Raw genomic sequence first — 15892 nt, forward strand, 5'->3', positions numbered from 1 at the left:
CAATTTCCATTGGATTCACCAGCCCTGAAAGCCAATCGTATGGTTCCGGATGATAATGCTAAATATTCCTCTAAAGAAAAGAAAACACCTAGAATTAAACCTGAACTGATATGACCTATGCACATATCAGTGAGGTGGGCAGTTCAAAACCATCACGATGCTCCAAAATATTATCGCGGTGCAGCAAAAAATTCACAGTCACCGTCGCCAATTGCCAATAAAAATCGGTAATTATACAACAGTAACGCGTTGGAGACGATCAACGAGGTCGTGGGTCTTATCTGCCCCGGAATGATGCGGATGACAGCATCCGAAGATAACGTGGCCCGCTATTTTCGGCTGGGACTGAACCTATGCGACGACCTATGCTGATGACGGGAGTCTGCCGCTGATATGGTGCAATGCAAGGCTCCAGTCGGGGGTATAAAAGACCCAGTTTAGGTGCAGTCTAGACAACAGACTTTAGGTGTTGGTCTTTGAGCGAACCAAAGCCGGAGCAGTTGAAGAAGAAACGAATAGGAGCGAAAGGACCAAGGATGAAGTTGACCCTTGTGATACTGGCCCTCGTGGGCTGTGTAACCGCCTTCAGCGTGCCCACACAGAAGGTGAAGATCGCCGACAAAACCTTCCTGGAGAAGCAGAAGTTCCTTTTCGAGATCGTTTACCGCATCGATGAGCCCCTTATGTTTGAGGAGTGGATAAAGATGGGCCAGAAGCTGATCACCGACAAGGCTCAATACGAGGTGAGTGTATCAAGAACTCCTGTTTCTTTTTTGAAACCATAGTCATGTCCCTGTACTACCCCACAGACTTTCGATTTCTACATGGAGAAATTCTGGGAATCCTACAAGCTTGGAGCCCTGCTGCCCAAGGGAGAGTTTTTCGGAGCTCTGGTCAAAACCCACCACAAGCAGGCATACGGTCTGTTCAATTTCTTCTACTACGCCAAGGATTGGGAGACCTTCGTCCGCAACGTCGCATGGGCCCGTATCCACGTAAACGAGGGTATGTTCGTCTACGCTCTGACCCTGGCCGTCCTCCACAAGCCCGAGTTCGAGGGTCTGATCCTACCCCAGATCTACGAAATCTTCCCCCAGTACTTCTTTAACAGCAAGTTTGTGTACGCGGCTGAGAAGTTCGACTATGAGGTTTTCAGCAAGCTTACCATGTACGAGAAGGAGTACAAGGATATCCTCTACAAAGACTACAGTGAGTTCAGCGGCAACTTCTATTTTTACACCAAGGACTGGAAGACATGGCAGTGGTACAAAATGATGGGTCTGGACCAGGAGTGGTATGTCGAAGACAAGTACTTCCTGCGCGAAAACTTCGCCCAATTTGTGAACGATCCCAAGTACGTTGATGTTGTCAAGGGCCTAAAGAAGTATTACATGCCTGTGGACTACACGCGCGACATCTATTTCTTCAACGATGAAACCAAGATGACCTACTTTACCGAAGATCTTGGCTGGAACGCTTACTGGTACTACCTAAACATGGACTACGCTTTCTTCTTAAACGGCAAGCAGTTCGGATTGGACAAGGACCGTCGCGGCGAGTACTGGATCTACAATGTGCAGCAGATTCTGGCCCGTTACTACCAGGAGCGCCTGGCCAACGGCTTTGGCGAGATCCCTGAATTCTTCTGGTACAAGCAAATAGAGTACGGCTACGATCCCCAGCTGATCTATTACAACGGCATTGGCTACAGCTACCGCAAGAACTACTACGAATTTTACACCTACGGACAATTTGAGATGTACAACCAAATCCAGAACTTCTTCAGCCGCATCTACAAGGCCCTAGAGACAGGATTCTACAAAACTGTCGACGGTCAGGTGTTCGACCTCCACAAGCCCGAGGCCATTCAGATTGTGGGCAATTACCTGCAGGGCAATGCTGACACCTTTGACAAGTACTTCTTTAACTACTACTACATGCTGGCCCATATGTACTTCGCTGATGTGGACTACACCGACATGGAGGTGTTCCCTAACATTTTCCTGAACTTTGAGACCATGCTGCGGGATCCCTTCTTCTACACCTTCTACAAGAAGTTCACCGATGTGTTTTACACATTCAAGTACTACCTGAAGCCGTACACCCAGAAGGATCTCTTCTACGAGGGCATCACCATCAAGGATGTGAGCGTCAGCAAACTGGTAACATACTACGACATTGTGGACTTCGATGTGACCAACTTGCTCAACGACAAGATGACCTTCGTCGACGGCCAGTATGTATGGGACAAGGCTCTGTTGGCTCGTCAGGCCCGCCTTAACCACAAGCCTTTCAACTTTGAGTTCACCATTGAGTCCGAAAAGGTCCAGAAGGGAGTTGTCCGCGTCTTCTTGGGCCCCAAGTTTGACGAATACGGCCGCGTGCTCCCACTGGACTACAACCGAAAGAACTTCGTGCAGATCGACAGCTTTGTGTACCCCTTCATTGCCGGCACCAACACCATCAAGCGCAGCTCCAAGGAGTTCAGCTGGACCGCTGAAGACAGGATTACCTACACCGAGCTCTATAAGTATGTGATGCTGGCCAGTGAGGGCAAATACGACTTCCCCTTGGACATTAGCGAGCCCCACAACGCCTTCCCCGACCGCCTGGTACTGCCCAAGGGATGGGAGCAGGGCATGCCCATGCAGTTCTACTTCTTTGTCTCGCCATTCGCCGAGGAGTATGAACAGTTTTCTAACTTCGATTACACCTACTCCTCGGGAGTTGGCTCTGGCACCCGGTTCGTGGATACCAAACCCTTCGGCTATCCCTTCGACCGCCAAATCGATGAGACAGACTTCTTCGTGCCCAACGGCTTCTTCAAGGACGTCAAAGTCTACTACGTCGACACCTTCGCTAAGTACTTTGAGAAGAAGTACGCCCAGTTTGGCACCTTCGACTACTCCATCGAATACTAAGCAACGCTGGATCTAGCTCTTAGCACACACATTAACTTTAACGAATTGCAAATTTCGCAGGCAAAAAAAAACCAATACAAAAAAAAAAATATGAAAACGAATGAAAAATAAAGATATTCTTAATTATTAACACTTCACTAATTTTTATTTTGCCTTGCATTTTTTTTTTAACGATCTTTAGCTTGTTTGTAACAATAACAATCCGTGTGCAATATTAAAGCGTAAACTGTATTATCCTAAGCAAAGAATTTGCTTTATCAAGATTTGTAATATTTTCGGATCACCTAAAACACAAAATGTATTTCGTACTAAAAACAAAGTAAAACCGCCTAGTGGCATAACATGTAAAGTTGAAACCGAAAACTGGACACTGGAGTTCTATATTTTCTTCAGTTCTTCTTGTGTTTTATTTGGTGGAAAAAAAAGAAAAAGTGTACTAAAACGCTCAGCCCTGGAAGCTAGTGGTAATATACTGAAGGCATAAGGGCGAGGTCCTTGGGCAGAAAACAGCAAGGGTTCGTTAAACTTTCAACGCCAGCTAAGCCTGAAACGAGTCCTGATTCCTGTCTGCCTTATCCTTCTCCGCCTTTGGTCCTTGTCTGCGGCTCTAAGAGGCGTATGGCGATGGAAGAGAGGCCAGAACGTGCGTTGTTTTCTGGCCACGCACAAAATATCGACGCACTTTTGAAAAGTCTCTGGGTCCCCCATTTGTATTTGGTGCGTCATTCCTACCAGCTTGTGGGTATCGTCTGGCGGTGCGACGCAGGAACAACGAAATGTAAAAAAAAGAAACGCAAAAAAAAAACTGCCTGAAGCAGCAACCACCACAAACAACATCAGCATCGAATGGTGAGGAGAGGGGAAGGCTATGAAGTGGTGGCAACCCAGTCAAAAGACCTAAACAAAAAAACCCCAGACTTTACCTCGCCATTTCTCCATCCTCTCAAGAGTTTTGTCTAAACTCCTTGGACTTCCTGGTGCGTAAGCAGGCAGTCGCGCACTTCATTCAATTCAAATTACTTGAGCTTGTCTTGGCCCCAGCTCCCATTTTAATTGCCTGGCGGGTGGAGGTAGCTTAACTCATAAGTTATAAACACTTGCCGAAACTTCTCCCCCGTTTTGTTTCCATTTTTTAAAGTTTAACTTATATTAATCAAACTATAATTAACAAGATAGAACGCTATAGTCGAGTTCCTTGACTCTCAGTTACCCGTTACTCAGCTAGTGAAAGTGCGAAAGCTAGGGGAACTCCACTATAACGTTCTCTCTTGTCAAATTCTCGTCAGTGAAAAATGTTTTTGAAGTTCTTAAAGTAAATATCGTTATATCAACTGCCAGTTCATCACCATCCAGCAACGATTAAGTGTGCAGCACATGTGGCTTCTTCCACTAGAGTCCCCGTATCCCGCTTCGACTTGCTGCGTTACTCTGCACGCATTTTGTGTTTTGTTTGCTTTCCACAAATTAGCAGTCGACGACCCCAATATCAGTTTACGACCTGAGAATGGAAAAGCAGGCAACCACTATCTCAAAAAGCACGAGTCCGGGTTGCAGGGGGTACCGGTCCGATTCCCGTTTTATTCTCACCTGGCTGGCTGGCTGGCCAGACACCAATGAACTTAACTGAAGAGCTGGCGTGCTCAAATACCCCAGAGGGCAGTCCCTCGCTATTCGCCTTCTTGCTCGGAATGATGTTGCTACAGTTTACAATCCTATACGCCACAACCTGGCTCGCATAATTTGCAGCTCAAACAGTTTGAAATAATTGTGCATTCAATATATAATAATTATTCTCCTACTCGTATGCTTTCCCTACTGAAAATTTTAATGATAGTGCTAGTATTTCAACCGCATCTATAGACCCAACGAGAGATTCGCAGCTCCTCTTATTCTCAGGGGCTTCGGATTTCTAGTAGGGGAGTTTATCTGACTTCGGCATCTGGCACTTGGCTTTCCACATCCTGTCGCGTCTGTTAGACTGTTCCTGTAGCCCTGTTCGTTGCCGTTATAATTTTTTTTTTGCACTCTTGCCTGTGGTGCGGCCCCTGGTCGAAGCTTCAGCACCCAATTGGTTCTTGCCCGTTCTGTTTTGCTAACGAAGCTCACAACACAGAGGAGTTTTCCCGCCAAATGCCTTGAAATGGGGGAGCGAAAAGCTAAATAAACCAAAGAGAGCCGAACTCAACTGAGCCGAGCCGACTGCAGCAGACAATGCCACATGGTAAGTCCTAGGTCGGTTACACAAACACTTCTGGCAAATGGTTCATGGCAATAAAACTGACTTACCTCCACCATTAGCAGCGCCACCAGACCAGAGGCTTCGTCGCATTGGAGGGCAGGAGTTCGAAATCCGGGCCCAGACAGATGCGGGCCGAGGATGAGGTTGCGTTGAGGTAGCTCGCTGCCTCATTGTTGTCCTGCTGTTCCGCCGTTTCAATATTAAAATCGACAAACGAAAATCATCAGCAAATTGTGTGCACTGTACAAAATAAGGAATTTGAAACATCATTTTAATTTAGTTTATCTGATGTTATCTTCACATACGTAAAAAACAAAACCATAAAGAAAAAAAAGAACGTCACTGTATAACATATACAATTAAGTGTTTGTTGCTCCGCCACATACAATTTGGATATCAAAAGCATTTACCGCATAATGGTTATACTATGGGAATTTTTGTTTTGCGTGCCTTTCCATCCGTTCCATTCTGCCCCCGCACCGAATCCGTCTCATTCCCATGTTCCCGCTCCATTTTAATGTGAATGAACCCGGCCAAGGACAATGATCTACGACAGCTCAGACTCACAATCAGAACATCGGGGTTTAGAGCTCAGGTCCACTTCGAGGACCACGCCCCTACCCAGCCAAGATTTTCGCTTTTATTTTCGTGTGCGATTTATTTGGCCGAGGGTTGATTTTTTACGACTGCGGCACCGGGTAGCAAAAGAGGAGGAAGCAGCCGACGTCATTGACATTGCAAATTTGACGAGGGCAAAGCGGCAGAAGCAGAGAAAGCACGAACGGCAGACAAAACAAAACAAATCGTAAAATTTGTACCACTCATACCGCTCCACCGCAGTCTGTCTCGAGCTTAGAACTTTGGGTGGAATAGATGTCTGGATGCTGCAGACGGACAGAAGGGGGCACCCAAAACATGGACAACAGCATTGTCAAACGAAAGTGAACGATTCAAGTATTTGCGGCGTTTCTTCAACTGGGTATGGGGTTAGTATTGGGTGTTACAAAAAGCGTGCGGATTACCATCAACATTAAAATTAAAATGTATTTTTTTCATGCTACATACATGACACATACAAAAATTCCGTAATTAATTGTCAGTAACATTTAATGAAAGGATTCAGCTTTTCCAAATTCAAAAGCAGTTCAGACTCTACCTCTCTATAGGATTAGGCGACTGATTTCAATGTCCTACGCCTACCTGCAGCTGGATACTTTACGATACTAAATATTTAGTGACTAGACCGAGCCCGAAAAAAGCACCCCACTCCCACTGGGATCGCAAGAGAGCCTACTTTAACCCCTGTAAACCGATCCATTTAAACGCAAAACATCTACCTCAAAAGGGTACAAATGAGAACAAAGCTAAGCCCTGACTCGTGTGGTTGTTCATTAAATCCGCTGTTTGTTGTAAGACCAGTTAGTGTCTCTCATTCCCGTTGGTCGTATACTTTACTAAAATTTTGCACCTGCCTTCGATGTGTAGTTTTGCACCTGCCCCACTGTAATCATCATGAGCGGCACAGGCGATTTAGTTGAAAGCATCGCCGAACGCCTCTGATTGTTGGTTTGTTTTTCTATTGTCGAGATTATTTAATGTGTGATGACAGGGATGCATTTCCGACTATATAAAGTATATACTCTAGATCAGGGTCAATAGTCGGCTATTGTGATATTTGTGATATTTCTCCTCTAGAGTCTAATTATATTTTAATTTGCATGCTAAACTATGCTTTAAGCAAAAAACAGAGCCAGAAGAAACAATCGCAGACGACTTCCAACAATTTACGCAATGGCACCTTTTAAATTTGCGACGTTTAGCGAGCGATTGCCACAAATCAAAGCGACCCAGCCGCTTCTCCGATCCGAAACACTTCGCGCCCTTACTTTCCAGCCAACGCTTTAGTCGAGTTCTTTGACTATCAGATACCTGTTCATAAGTAAAGGGAGATGTGCAAGGGAGAAATTTCGCTTGGAATAGTATAATAAACCAATTTAGCGTAGGAGTGGGCGTGGCCAATATTTTTTTTCCATATAGAAATTGGAAAGAAACAAACATTCAGCATAGGCGTCAGTAGCGTCTGCATGGCCAATCCTAAATTTTTTTTTAACGAACCTAGTATACGTTTTTACTGTAAGTGTAACGTTTATAAAAATCCCTTGAAATCCCAGAAGCAGTGGAAGCAGTATATGCTCTCCAAACAGGAGCAAGCGAAACAAACGAAGACCAATGACAGACAGGCGAGCACATGCAGAGTGAACCAAATGCCAAGAAGACAAAGACGCAGACAAGTCGCAGCCGAAAGTACTTTAACTACAGCGATAAGAGCTTATTGAAAGGAAAAGTGAGCGATTACGAAGACTTTTATTCCGGATTTAATACACCTTACCAAGCCAAATTTCTTAAGCTGTGAAATATCAATACTGAATTTAACTTTTAATAAATAAGAATCAGTTTGATATCCTTGAAAAAAGCCCGCGTGGGACGCATATTGATGGCTGTTTTACTTATTCGGTGCGTAAAACTAGACGACGACTGTATTTAACTTCTACTCCAAGTGATTTGTGTGGGAGCAAAGTCTTTCTGCCAGACGACAGCCATCAAATTATTGCTCTTTGGCTCCGTCCGACCCATCCACTCAATAAAAGTGCACGTGCCTCTGAACTTCGACCCTTATATGTTGCTGGCCTTGCGGCTATGAATGTGACATTTGCGAAACTGCCCACCGTCGCCTACATGGCACGTTAAATTTTATGGCGCCTGTGTTGTTGGCATTGTTTGGTCGTTTTTATGCGAAATTAATTTAGAAAACTTTTGTTTAAAACCGAAACAAACCCACTCTAAAATAGAACGATACGCAACTTTTATTTCTAGCGATATCGGGAGTGCCACATATGGTTTTAAGGGTTCTCAACGGTCAGAGTTCACACGCAGCGGGTAAAAAACCAAACAAATGCAACAAGACAGAATGCTATAGTCGAGTCCTGGAATACCCGATACCCGTTACTTAAATAAAAAAGTGTTTTAAGTGTTAAGTGTTTTTGTCATATCATGGTACTTTTTACTCAAAACCGTTAGTATATCACTATCGCCTTATCAGCCCTCTTGAAGTAAATCAATAATATATTTAAGGGTTTCCTTGAAAATTTTTACATTCGCTTGGTATGTATTTTTTTGAAATTACTGTACGTTGGTGACTCATAAAAGAAGTAAGTCATGCCTTGGCTGTGTGACCCACCAGCGAAAGTCCATATTTCTCCCATTCCACGATCGCGTACCACAAAAACCTCTCCATTATACCATGTCCGCCTATTGTGACCGTATTCTGATCGCAATAAAGTAGTGGCATTTGTTAGATATAAAACCATCAACACGAGACGCAATTCTTTATCTTCTTCTGCGCGCCCTTCCACTGGAATATCTTCTGGTAGTGAATCGCACTTTGATTCTTATTTCTTCTTGTTGTATTCCGGTTTGCTTGCCAACGTTACCCATATGTATCTAAAAAAAAACATTAATAATTACGACTCTGCTAGATCCCAGTTCGCGATTCCGTATCTTCCTAGCATATTTTTTTGCACATGATTTGGCGGGCGGCGAAAAGAGATAGACAGAGGTTGTGGGACCGAAACGGGGAGACTGGGAACGTGGGATGGCGCAGAGGCGCATAAAAAATACCCAAGCCGCAGACAGTGCAAAAACAACAAGCAGGAGAATGCAGAAGGGATGGGCGAAGAGACGAGAACAGAAGACCTAAGGCAGAGGTCCAAAAAACAAAACCAGATGGAAAATGGAATGGAATCGAAGCGTAGTTAAAGGAAATTCGCTCTGTACGTTTATGTGTGTTTGTTTTTGTGTCTGGGCAACAAACACACTCATAAACAATGATGAACGGGGTGAATGGACGCAAGGTGACGTCGCGACGCAGACGCAGACGAAGCCGCTGCTTCTGCTTCCTCATGGGGTTGGCGAATTTGGGCGCCAACAGCATTCCCTTTCTAAAATAGCTTTTTTGAATTTCCTACCGTAGGATTATAAACTATACATATGTAGATATGATGCAAGTAAAATATTTATTGTTTTACTTTACTTTACTTTAAAATAACAACATAAACACAAAACACAACAAAGAAAATTTAAATACTGATCCATTAAGTAGAATACGTCGAACTGTACCACGTTTTCGCGAAAAGTTTTCTCCATAAGCGCATTAAGCGCCACAATGGGCGTGGCACTTGATGGAAAGTCAGAGGGCGAGAATCGAGAGTTGTGGCATAACAAATGACGAAGGAACGAAGGTACCAAGGAGAGAAATTTTGGTTCAATTCAGTTCATTTCGTTTTATTCTGCTCTACTGGCGTCTTTCAGTGCCTCTTTGGGTTTTTGTTTTTGGCTATATTGCTTTGAGCGCCTCATTCTGTCTGGAGGCACATTCTTCTTGTTTTTGCACTTAATGCCATTGCACTACACTTCGCCCGCCATTTGACATTCCCTTCTCCACGTTCTCAGTACTATTCCATCAAATTCCGCACATAAAAAACAAGAGAGAATGTTGAGTTTCTCGACTATATGATACCCGTTACCCAGCTAGTAGGAGTGCTAGGAAGATATTTTAAAATTTTGTTGGCATAGCGATAGAAATCGAGGAAAGAAATAAGTAAAACAAAATAAATTAAATATTTTCAAAACTTTGGGCGTGGATTAATGCTTTTAGCTATCGATATATATTGGCAAGACTAATAATAAAAAACAAGATACGACAACAACAACGACTATCAGATACACATTGCTCAGCTAGTGGAAGTGCTAAATAGAATTTTCAAAATTTTCTGGAATATCTATAGAAATTAGGGAAAAAATAATAAAATTAAAAACCTTTAAAATGTTTTAAAATTGTGAACGTTACAGTTTTTTACGGGTTGTGGGCGTTAGAGTGGGCGTAGACGGACAGATGGACGGACATGGCCAGATTATATGGTCGGAAACGTTTCCTTCTGTTACATACTTTTCAACGAATCTAGTATACCCTTTTACTCTACGAGTAACGGGTATAATAAAAACGAAACTATACATTTTTCAAAACTGTGGACGTCACAGTTTTGAACGGTTTGTGAGCGTTAGAATGAGCTCGGCAACGATCTTAAACAAATTTGCACAGTACAACCTTTTCCGTATTACGTATTCATAAAACTGTCACTTAAGGAAAAAGTGTACTGCGATTGAATTGAAGTCTGAATATTCCAGTCAGAATTGCGGGATTGCACTTTATTGCATTGAAATTTAACTTGTATTTTTACATTGACTTGCTCTAGTATATTTTTAAATGTGTAAGTGTACTCAGATTCCCTGCAGCCTTTCCGCGTTTTATTTGCTCTTCCCTCTGTATTATGTCCTTTTCCATTTTTCCACGTAATAGTAGAGCACTAATTCCGTATTTTTTACGGCAAGCTCGGTGGATAAACAAGCGCACAGGAATTCAAAATGCGCGGGATTTTTTTTACAGCTTTCCCTTATTTTTGTTATGGTCCGAGTGCGAACGAAAAAAAAATTACGAAAGTATGGTATATCTGCTCTGAATGTAATTTACAAGCTACCGCTATCAATGATATGGCCGCCGAAGATATCATGAGCTGTAATTAATTAATTGCCATTAATTTGGGCTAGGTACAGCATAGTGCATCATCGGATTCAGAATCTGACTCATATTCGTCAACCGAATATGTGTGACAAGAGCCTGAGAAGGTCGACTGCAATTCTGTGAAGAAATAGGTCTGCTCGTCCTCTGTGACTTCCATTTCTACATCTCTGTAGCGCCTAGGTGAACCGAAGTTTTGGAGGTACATGGCTCTATTGACCAGGACCTTCAAATGAATCTCCTCCTGCTCCTGACAGACCCTAAGTCGTTTGTATTCCTGCTTGTCTCCATAAGTCTTGCATTTCTTGCACATCAATCGAGTGGATTTTGCCTTAAGCTCTTTTATAATCGTGTTCTGGACATCAATAGCTTTGACCACGTCCAGATATTCCTTGTACATTGCCTGCTGCTCTTCATCGTCCTCATCGCTCTCATTAAGGATCTCAAAGAGATCCTTCTCCTCCACCTCTAACTCATCTTCTACTTCAACGTCCTGTTCGTCGTCTTCGCCCTCTCCCTCAAGATCTTTAGCGGCTTCTTGTCCTTCATTTTGTTCATCATCAACGTCTATAGGGGCTTCTTCTTCCTCCAAATCAGCCATTGTATCAGGTGTTAGGGGTAAATGGTATTATAAGCGGAGCAGGGGTATTAAATTACATAGTTATGATATACTTTAATGAAACAATTTTGATATATAAATCGAATATAAATTGTTGCTGTAGATTTATCATGTGGTCGACCAAAACGTAAGCCTAAGCTCGCCTCCTCACCGCCAGGCAGTTTGCTGCACATAACATTTTTTGTACCTCTTATTGCACGCATTTCCGTTTCCCTCGTTACTCTCTTTTCGTACATATTTTTTTGGTCTTCTTCACCATGAAAGCTGTTGCGCTGTCAACGCCCCTTTTACTTTCCTTTTACAACCTCCTCTCTGCTATTTCACGCTTTTATTAACACAGTGATTTCTTGTGGCTGAATCCGGTGGATTATGCTTCAGGGCGCACCACTCGGCTGCTCCTCCGCGTTCGCATTAATCGTAGAAATGCTATGCGCCAACTACAGAATGCAATTTAATTTGGCATGAAGTGCATCTCTCAGGGTCGTTTCATCATTCTATCGGTAGTTAAGAGGTTTATAACCGATAGCAACCTGTAAGCCAGTAAATCCACGGTACGTACATATTTGATGACTGGCCCAACGACACAAGTTGCTGTTTTTATGGCGTCATATTTTTATGGCTGCATCCAAAGCAATAGCATCAAACTGGTGCATTGAATGGCATAATAGGTATGCAAAATTTGTACGCAAAATGTTGCTACAAAGTTGGCATTGTGTGCAATGACAGGCAAAAATGTCACGAACAATGTACAGCATAGAAATGGAATAGTTTACGATAAAGAGTTAACCAAGTTTCATTTGAATTTACCGAATTAAGTTATATACCCTAAAATAAGCAGCTTGTTTGGTCCAAACTTAAGCTTCTATCCCAAGCTTGGTTTAAAGTCGGTTTAAGTTTTGTTTGTTAACCCTACGTTTCTGATTTATTTTTGGCGTGATTGGCGCAGCCAATTGCTCGCGAATTCCTGAAAGTGACAGTTGGATTAGGAGCGAACTCATATACATGTCACCATTGTCCGATCCTTATAATCCTGGCCAAGAACGACGTCGAGGGGATACAACATCACTAGCCTCTGGGCTTTCTCGCCCATATCAATGTGTAATGGAACGCTTTTTGATTAGCTCCATGTCAGATTACGCATACGTCACGTTAAACGCTTAAAGACTGCGCCGCCCATTTTAAATTAAATAATGGACACAATTTAATTTACAAAGTTGAAAGAAAGCGTAGGCCACCCCTTTCCCGGTACACACATCCTTCAATTTTTTCGGGACATTTTATTCTTGTTTTCAAGATTTCTTTCAGCCCGTGCAAGTTGCATCAAGTTTTTCTTCCGCTCAGACTTTTGTTTTCTTTTGGCTTGCAGCTTTTTTGTGCTATTGTTAAAACGAAATAGGGGCTGTTTTTTTGTTTACGCTTCTACTGCATAAAATGGTTTCATTAAAAAAGTTGTAAACTTTTTCATTTAATTTAACTGCAGCAAACAACATCTTTTGTGCAGCATTTTTCCTTCTGCGCTTTTACTTGCCCACTCTATCGCCATTTTTCACTGCAACTATTTTTTAGAAAGCATCTGCTGCCAGCAATCAGGCTCAGAGACAATCGACCCGCAGCCCTTTAAATTCCTTTAATTTTTTTTGAATGGGGTTTCAATTAAACTTTTCCATATCTATTTATTGTGAATTTTTCTTCCACATCAGGTGGCAAATAAAAGTCTGATTTGTCACAATAAGGGCCTGACTAAAGTATTGCTGCGTACTGCAACTGCAATTTGTTTCCTTTTCCATGTTGTTGTGTGTTTACCCCCCATTACCTCTATATTTTTTGTTCAACTTTTTCCATTCGTCGAGAAAAAGGGAATACTAGACCCTATACATTATATATACATAGACGAGTCGATCTAGCCATATCCGTTTTCCAGTCCGTATGAACGTCCATTTAAAAGCTCTAAGCCGTATTTTCAAACAACTTTTTAACTTCGTGTCTTCTAGCGGGGCTTGATTTCCCTTTTTGTTCATTTTAAACATTCACAGAACATAATTCAATAAGGGAGATAATAAAAGGCTCGTGTGATATTTGTAATATTTAACACAACAGTTCAGCAGTGATGCATTTTGACATGCACAGGGGAGGAGGTGGAAATGTGGGCGGGGCAGACTCAGAAAGAAATTAAATTTTCGCACAAAGGGGCAAACAAAAAAACAAAGACGTCGGAACAATAATAATAACAACAATTATAAGCTGCTTAGAAGCTAGCGATGCGAAAGTGAAGAAATGCGTTGTAATTCCACATGATGAGCTGGGAGGTTGGGGCCCTCCAGGTGGAAAGGGTAGTTAGGTAGAGGGGTGGCAATAAGCCACTTTGTAGCTTTAACATAAAGGTATGCGGTTGCATGTGCCACAAGCAAGATTGCTCTTTTCCAGAGACGGCATTCCCCGCAAAAAAGCCCTAATACGACATGGCCGCTCACAAAAGAACGGTCTCGTGTTTAAATTGATATATAATATATACATTCGCTAGGCAACATATATAAATATCATCTATTATGATATGTTGAATATTAATAAAAAATAAATTTTTTTTCTGTACTATTTTGGTGAGTGTAAGATAGTCGGTGTGTACCCGTGTGTGTTGCGTATACCTTTCTATGAAATGTGTCATGTTGACTGCTTTGAAATGTCATTCATGCGGCATAGTAATGAGTTTTTGAGCTGAGTGTTGAGATGCAACAAATTCTACAACAACTACAGAAATCCCCCAGAAAGTTGTTACTTTGGTGGCCAACAGAGATGTGCAGAAAAAATTCCTTTGCTACATAGTTTGTCCAATAGGCAAAATGAAATCATAAATGACGTACAAAAATGAGGCTACTTAGAGATGTTAGACCAGAAAAACAATCGGTAATATATCTTAACTTAAGTGACAACTTACTGGATAAATAATTATGATTATATACAAAATCATTGCATCCATACCAGCTCTTTTTTCGATGAATGTAACTTTAATCGTGATGAATCGATGAATCGTAAAATTACATTTTTGCCGAAACATTCGATATTCGAGTACCTCGGCTATCAGATACCCGTTACTGGGCAGGGTGGAGTGCTGGAAAGATTTTCAAAGTTTTGTTGGCATACCGATAAAAATTGGCAATACAATTTTTTTTCTTAATTAAAAATGTAATAATTTTATAAATTGTGGGCTTGAAAGCTTTTTGCGGTTTGTATGCAAATTGGGCAAATTTTAGCCGACATATTGATTGAAAATAGCAAGACAACCAATAAAATGATGAACGGACGTAAAATGTAATAGTAGACATAGACGTAACCGTAGACCGGAACCGATAGGAGAGAAGAATTCCATTGTTGTAGTAAGAGCCCACACAATAATATACAATAGTTGTCCTATGCTCTATTTACTTTTCCGTTTTCGGCTAGAGCGAAACAGCGATGGAGAGAGTGGAAGGCGAGAGTGATATAAAATGTAGTAAGGGAAAAATCGATTGATTTTTAAATGAATTTGGGTCACAGCAACCCCATAGTCCCCAACCATTCAACCATACAATCCCCTCTCCCTGGGGCAACTGCATTCACCCCCGAGGAACGCAGTGTGTAAAAGTGTCTCTGTGTAAGAAATGGGTTTGCATCTGGAGATACAGCCGAAATGAAAATGTCAGCTGCCTTGTGCTCACGTAACTTATTTAATTCAAATCAAATAGGGAAAATAGATTGAAATCCCTCCTATATTTTCGTTTTTCGGCAATAAGTGGGTAGTGTTGAGATACTGAAAGAGCAATTCTGATACGCATTTGGCTTCTTATATTACCATCTCATGGCGGAAGGGGCAAAAATAGTGTACTAAATTGGGGCACAGGATACTACAATATTTGAAATGATGATATACTAAAATTGTAATCGAGTGGAACATATTTAAAATAAATGCACAATGCAGGCTCGAATAAAATGAAAATGCAAAATAAGTTTTAAACCAAAGTGGTTACATTTGGATATTTCCTTTCCTTGGACCCGCAGGCCTCTATCCCCATGGATTGCCGATGCTGGACACGAGTCAACAACATGTGCATTTTACGAGCAAAATGACAACGGGGAATGGGAAGAAAGGGGCGACACATTGTTGATATCTTGGGAAAAATCTAATGTATATTACTAGCTACCGCCGCTGAATGATGATTTTACCCAAACCAAAGTTCAAACCTACGTTGCAACTAATTTTACGTTTTTATTACAGTCCTGCTACGTGACGCGATGGGACATGGGAACATGGGCTAAATCATAGACTGAATTCAATCACGTGTGGCATATAAAATATTGAATACGAATAACGAGATCAGCGCAGTATCCGGCTTAGTTTAGTAACTTTAGAATATACACAGGTTAAATAAATGAAGTTAAAGCGGTCTCAGCAGTGAAAAACCAGCAAAAAAAATTCCTGCCTATGTTTATCCTTCCTCGCAAGA

The 15892-nt window shown here is 42.0% G+C and overlaps 2 protein-coding genes across 2 annotated transcripts; one reads left to right on the forward strand and one right to left on the reverse strand.

Annotated features, from left to right (window-relative positions):
• The first annotated feature begins 460 nt into the window (after nucleotides 1-460).
• On the forward strand, nucleotides 461-2988 carry LOC6546347 (larval serum protein 1 gamma chain). Its single transcript, XM_001970930.3, has 2 exons — nucleotides 461-743; nucleotides 810-2988. Exons 1-2 carry the CDS (start codon nucleotides 537-539, stop codon nucleotides 2919-2921), a joined length of 2319 nt encoding a protein of 772 aa, XP_001970966.1. The 5' UTR covers nucleotides 461-536; the 3' UTR covers nucleotides 2922-2988.
• A 7708-nt stretch (nucleotides 2989-10696) lies between these two features.
• LOC6544716 lies at nucleotides 10697-11513 on the reverse strand. The gene has a single exon (XM_001970931.3). The coding sequence runs from the start codon at nucleotides 11394-11396 to the stop codon at nucleotides 10821-10823; it is 576 nt and encodes a 191-aa protein (XP_001970967.1). The 5' UTR covers nucleotides 11397-11513; the 3' UTR covers nucleotides 10697-10820.
• Between the last annotated feature and the right edge of the window lie 4379 nt (nucleotides 11514-15892).

Source organism: Drosophila erecta, unplaced genomic scaffold, assembly GCF_003286155.1.
Source record: "Drosophila erecta strain 14021-0224.00,06,07 unplaced genomic scaffold, DereRS2 tig00000021-arrow-pilon, whole genome shotgun sequence".
Classification (NCBI taxonomy): domain Eukaryota; kingdom Metazoa; phylum Arthropoda; class Insecta; order Diptera; family Drosophilidae; genus Drosophila; species Drosophila erecta.

What these genes read in the sequence shown, in the direction of transcription:
- LOC6544716 (XM_001970931.3), bottom strand. Translation starts at nt 11,396, where the DNA reads ATGGCTGATTTGGAGGAAGAAGAAGCCCCTATAGACGTTGATGATGAA.
- LOC6546347 (XM_001970930.3), top strand. Translation starts at nt 537, where the DNA reads ATGAAGTTGACCCTTGTGATACTGGCCCTCGTGGGCTGTGTAACCGCC. An exon ending in CCGACAAGGCTCAATACGAG is followed by an intron (nt 744 to 809) that starts GTGAGTGTATCA and finishes ACTACCCCACAG; the next exon opens with ACTTTCGATTTCTACATGGA.